Raw genomic sequence first — 6,000 nt, 5'->3', positions numbered from 1 at the left:
CTCTGCCCCTCTTCCCTGCTTGCAGACTCTCTCTCTTTCATAAAAAAGGTAATTTCTTATTTTTTTGCTAACTAATATGAAGAAAAACGATTGATTTGAGAACTCTCTAAGTGTACTTATTAGATTTTTAACCCTTCTGTAGCTTTAGTAAGATTTTTAAGGTACTCAGCAATGTTATCTGCAAATGAAGGGTTTTATCATCTCTTTTAAATCATTACATCTTTTATATCTGTTTCTTATATTATTACACAAGTTAGGTCTTCCAGTATGCTGTTATATAATGTGGTCAGAATGCTCATCGTAGGGAAAAGAGTTCAATATTTTACAATGTGGAAGGATAGCAGCTTTAGTTTTAAGTAGAAACAGAGGGGATTTTTGCATAAATCAAAGATATTGATTTTTCCAAATAATCTTTGTACAAATATTGAGTTGAGTAGTTTATCTTCTTCCATTAATTTGACTAATTTAGTGAATTATGTGAACATATTCTCAAATAGTAAATCCTGCATTCTTGGAATAAATCCCTTTTGTCCTGAAACATTATTCTTTTTTAAATATTGCTGGAATATATGTTTTTCATTAAATAGTCTCAACAGCATTTTGGAGATGATAGAAGAAAGGACTGATGAATTGAAAAATAAATCAATAGAAATAAGTTGATCTGAAGAAGAAAAAAACAGAGTTAAAATGAATCAATTCTGTGAAACTTTTGAGACAATATCAACTAGTCCAACATTTGTGTAATTGGAATATCAGAAGAAAATGAAAAGATACAGAGGAAGAAAATATTTCAAGAAATATTTCAAAAAGAATATTTTAATAATAGCTGAAAACTGCCCAAATTTTGTGGAACACAATGAGGTAGAAAGTCATGGTGTTCAATAAATCACAAGTAAGAAAAACAAAAAAGCATATGTAAACACACCATAAGCAAACTGATGAAAGCCAAAGGTAAAGAGAGAATATTGACACAACAAGGAACTTACACAGAATAAAATGACAATGTCATTAAGGACAGTATATGCATCAGAAACTATGCAGGACACAGACACTTGAAAATGGCATAGGAGAAGATGAAGAAAGGTACCCTGTGGGCTAGGAATTTTTTATCCAGCAAAGCTATATTTCACAAATGAAAGGAATATGAAGAAATTGTCAGATAAACAAAAATGAAGAGAGTTGCTAACCAGCATGCAATGTAAGGAATACTAAGAGAAGGTTCAAGACAAATGAAACTTATGGTAACTTGGATACACAAGAGAGAATGAAGAAACCTGAAACTGAATGTGAGGTTAAATATAAAATATCACACACACGTGTATAAGTAGTCTCTTAATTTCTTTAAAACAGCATATGCCGGTTTAAAAATGATAACAATGTGTTGGTGGATTTAAGTAAATGGAGCCATGTCATTGCAACTTTTCTATATTTTACTGGAAAGCATTCAATATTAAGTTTACATAGAATGTGTTAAATTAAAAATGCATGCCCTAATCTCTAGATCAACAGATTAAAACGATAACACGTGCTAGAAAAATTGCTAGAAAGTCAATGGTTGTACTCTTACACTAATTTCCACATCCTACTCATCTTTTGGGGCCTTAACTCTTGCTTTTGAGTTTATTTATTTATTTTAAGAGAGACAGAGAGAGAAGGAAGGGGAAGAGAGAGAGAGAGGAAGAGAGAGAATACCAAGCAGGCTCCACACTGTCAGTGAGGAGTTTGATGCAAGGCTTTGAACATCAGAATGCTGAGATCATGATCTGAGATCAAGAGTTGGATGCTTAACTGACTGATCCACTCAGACGCCCCCTCGGACCTGTTTTTTTTGTTTTTTTTTGTTGTTGTTGTTGTTTTTTTTTAGTTACTTGTTTTTATTTTTGAGAGAGACAGAGAGAGTGAGCGGGGTAAGGGCAGAGAGAGAGAGTAGGTGAGAGACAGAGAGAGAATTCCAAGCAGGCTCTGCACTGTCAGCATGGAACCCAGTGTGGGACTGGAACTCATGAACCGTGATATCATGACCTGAGCTGAAACCAAGAGTTGGTCCCTTAACCGACTGAGCCACCTGGGCGTCCCTGCCCTTTGACCCTTCTAACTGATGCTGGTCACTACAAATGACATGGTCGTTAAAATAAGGGTTCCTGAGTCCACTTGTTATTCTGTTGGGCCTTGTTGGGTCCTCTTCAGTAAGTCACTGACTTTTTCCATGCTTCAGTCTTCGTATCCAAAAAGGAAAGGTAATCAGAACAATCTTTAAATATTTTGAGTGCTCAATTCATCTAATGAAGTTAGCAAAATGTCTGGCAATGAATACACGTTAACAATCACTGTTATCATTTCTACTGAACCACCAAATGGGTTAAAATGTGTATTGGAGGTGTGGATTCACACTGCGAGTGTACTAGAGAGCGATGTACACTGAGTGAAGAGTTAGATAAGAGTATTAAGCCTGGACTTTCTGGATATTTTCAGGTTTCAAGACAGTCTGAATGATGTCTTGAAAATCTAGGTACAGCTCTTGCAGTATTGTGGAAAGATGGAAATAAAGTAAAGTTCCTTTTGAAGAGATGTGTCTGGGGGCACCTGCGTGGCTCAGTTGCTTAAGTGTCTGACTCTTGATTTCAGCTCAGGTCTTGATCTCACGTTTTGTGGGATTGAGTCCCACATCCGGCTCTGCATTCAGAGCGTGGAGCCTACTTGGGATTCTCTCTTTCCCTCTCTCTTTACCCATCCTTTGCACTCTCTATCTCTCCTTCTCTAAAAAAAAAAAAAAAAAAAAAACTTTAAAAAGATGTGTGTGAGAAAGTGGAGTGGACGGATGAGGACCGGTGAAGGAGGTATACCTGGGAAATGAGGGTGCTCTCAGTATGTGAACAGGAATGTGTGTGGCCTTTGGTACTGAACACAGATAAGAAACAGTCATCTCCAGCTCTTGAGATAACAGCAGGGGAAGGTGACTTCCTGTGTTCTTACACATCTTATAGGGAGACTCTAAGAGCATGAATCTGAGTTCTGTGATCTTGGGTGGGTCACTAGCCTCTGTTGGGCTCGGTTTCCTCTTCTGTAACACGCAACTGTCAACTCTTTCTCACCAGGTCATTTTAAGTTTTAAAAGAGATATAACATGGGAAAGTAATAAATATAATATTTAGCACATAATCGAATTGTTGTTTGAATAATGATGCTAGCATCTGTGTGTTCACATTTCATCTTCTGCTTTCCCCAAAAGAATATTCACAGTTAATGGCAAACACAACTGGAGGTGCTTCCTAACACCACACCCATGGGGACAGGGGGTGCTCAGAGAGAGAAGCTGTTTCCATGGAAGCAGAAATGATTCACCCCCTGGGTCCACAGGTGTGGAAGCTATCTTGTTATCACTTGGGAGCATCATCTTTTGCTCAGAGAAAGATCTCGGATCTCTTCCTGCAGGCAGGGTGGTGGAGAGGCATCTAGAGCATGGTCGCTGGGAAGCCAGGCTTGCCTCACCGTGAGCCTCTTTGGGTGAGTGGAGGGCTCTGGTGCCCAGTCTCCCAGAGGCAGCACCTGGCAGCTGATCTGGGTGCTGGGGGATCTGCTGCTTCCCTGAGCCCTGATGCTTCCTCCAGTGCTGTGCATGGACACACATGGAAAAGACTTCGGGGATAGTGGCACAGGCAAGGGATTCTTTCTGAGTTCCATGTTCATGGGAGTGCATGTCCCACAGTGTGAGAAGAGTCATCACTGGGGGGAAGGAATGTTAGATTAGAATTCAGACACTTTATCTCTAGTCTTTGTTCTGTTGCCTGACCCATAAAATAATATCCATCAAGCCACCCTACATCACGTTCTAACAGGCAATGTGTATATGTCCACAGGCATATTCTTATGCAGGTGTATGTATGATGTTGGTATGAATATATGTGTGGTTCACACATCTGCTTATTTATGTGATATCTCAATAGATGTGCATATATAACATATGTGCATGCCTGATGTATTTGTGGATATGGTCATTGATGGCAAATGTGCAGTGCACTGAGTTTTGAATGCAGGAAATATGCATGATTATGTGCAAGTGCTTTGTATGTGGTGTGTATGTATATGTGTATAACCATGTGTGTGTGCACATGTGTGCATATTGTGGGTCTTTGTGCATGCATGCACATGTATATACATGCATGTGAAAATGCATCTTTGCATCTAATGAGATAAATACCTTTCTGAGGTTTGATTGCTGTCTAAATTACAGCCATCTTTTTGAGTTCCAACAGGTACAAAGAAATGAGAATCCACCTCGTTCTGCCTTATAAAGAAGCTGGGCATCTACACGCAAGGTGGAAGGGATCAACACATCTATTAGGGTGCCGCCGAGGATGGGGCAGGCCAATGCGTCCACCTGGAGGGGCTTTGTCTTCCTGGGCTTCTCCAGCTTTGGGGAGCTACAGCTCTTGCTCTTTGTGCTGTTCTTCTCTCTGTATCTGGTCACCCTGACAAGCAATGTCTTCATTATTGTGGTCATCAGGCTGGACAGGCACCTGCATACCCCCATGTACCTCTTCCTTTCCTTCCTGTCTTTCTCTGAGACCTGCTACACCTTGGGCATCATCCCTAAGATGCTCTTCAGCCTGGTCATGGGGGGCCAGGCCATCTCCTATGAGGGCTGTGTTGCCCAGATGTTCTTCTCTGCCTCGTGGGCCTGTACCAACTGCTTCCTTCTGGCCGTCATGGGCTTTGACAGGTGTGTGGCCATCTGTGCCCCACTGCACTATGCCAGCCGCATGGATCCTACTTTCTGTGCCCAGCTGGTTGGCACCTCCTTCCTGAGTGGGTACCTCTTTGGGCTGGGAATGACACTGGTCATTTTCCACCTCCCATTCTGCGGCTCCCATGAGATCCAGCACTTTTTCTGTGACACACCACCAGTGCTGAGCCTGGCTTGTGGGGACACAGGCCCGAGTGAGTTGGGCATCCTCATCCTGAGCCTGCTGGTCCTCCTGGTCTCTTTCTCCTTCATCACCGTCTCCTACGCCTACATTCTGGCGGCTATCCTGCGGATTCCCTCCACTGAGGGGCGGAAGAAGGCCTTCTCCACCTGTGCCTCGCACCTCACAGTGGTCATTATCCACTATGGCTGTGCCTCCTTCATGTACTTGAGACCCAAAGCCAGTTATTCTCTTGAGCGAGATCAGCTTATTGCTGTCACTTATACTGTGGTGACCCCTCTTCTCAACCCTATTGTTTATAGTCTAAGGAATCAAGCTGTGCAAACAGCCCTGAGAAGTGCCTTCAAAGGGAGGTTGCTGGGTGGAGGATGAAGGCTCCCTGTGGCTCAGCCTCCTCTGTGTAGGCTGGATTGAGACCAGAAACCAGGCCAACTGGCCAGATGCTCCGGGTCTCAGGTCAAAGCTTCCCAACCTCAACCCTCTGGGAGAGCCCCATCCTGCTGCCCACACTTCCCGGGGGGAGGGGCAGGGGCTGCTGGGGGAAGAGGAGCAGGGCTTCCTTCTCTGTCCATGGTGCTTAACTCCCACTGAGCTCAGAATCTTAATTTCCACTTTCAGCCTCAGAGATGCTACCACTAGCTATGGAAGTCCCATTCATTAAGAATTATCCAGCTCGGCTGAACAAGAGGAGAGCAGCTTGGCACTTCAAGTTCAAAGCAGGGCTGGCTGGGGCTCTATCAGGGATACTGTAGAGATTTCTAAAATTCCTGCATAATTAGACTATCCTACCTAAAATGCTCTTCCAAGATCTGAAATTCGGTGAGAATCTATTTGACAGATTAGTTTGAATGCTCTGTTAAATGAAAAGGTAGGGTTTTTTTTCCTTTCCCCCATGGGGTGTCTTTCATCTCTTTATTATTTTTTTAATATCATTGTCCCATCTATCTCTGGCTCATTATTACTTTGTGCTCTTCCTTGTCACAGACAATCACTCATAGAAGACATATATGTCCTATTTTCGTTGATAATTGTTGTAGCCCTGTGATGGCCTCGTGATCTCTGGTGTTAAGAAGCT

At 42.4% G+C, this 6,000-nt stretch overlaps 1 protein-coding gene across 1 annotated transcript; it reads left to right on the top strand.

Annotated features, from left to right (window-relative positions):
* The first annotated feature begins 4,355 nt into the window (after positions 1 to 4,355).
* OR10Z1 (olfactory receptor family 10 subfamily Z member 1) lies at positions 4,356 to 5,297 on the top strand. The gene has a single exon (XM_077760004.1). It carries the CDS (start codon positions 4,356 to 4,358, stop codon positions 5,295 to 5,297), a length of 942 nt encoding a protein of 313 aa, XP_077616130.1.
* The last annotated feature ends 703 nt before the right edge of the window (positions 5,298 to 6,000 follow it).

Source organism: Crocuta crocuta, unplaced genomic scaffold (assembly GCF_008692635.1).
Source record: "Crocuta crocuta isolate KB4526 unplaced genomic scaffold, BGI_CrCroc_1.0 scaffold133, whole genome shotgun sequence".
Classification (NCBI taxonomy): domain Eukaryota; kingdom Metazoa; phylum Chordata; class Mammalia; order Carnivora; family Hyaenidae; genus Crocuta; species Crocuta crocuta.
Note: the sequence above shows the minus strand (reverse complement) of the source record. Positions and strands in the feature narration are given on the sequence as shown.

What these genes read in the sequence shown, in the direction of transcription:
- OR10Z1 (XM_077760004.1), top strand. Translation starts at nt 4,356, where the DNA reads ATGGGGCAGGCCAATGCGTCCACCTGGAGGGGCTTTGTCTTCCTGGGC.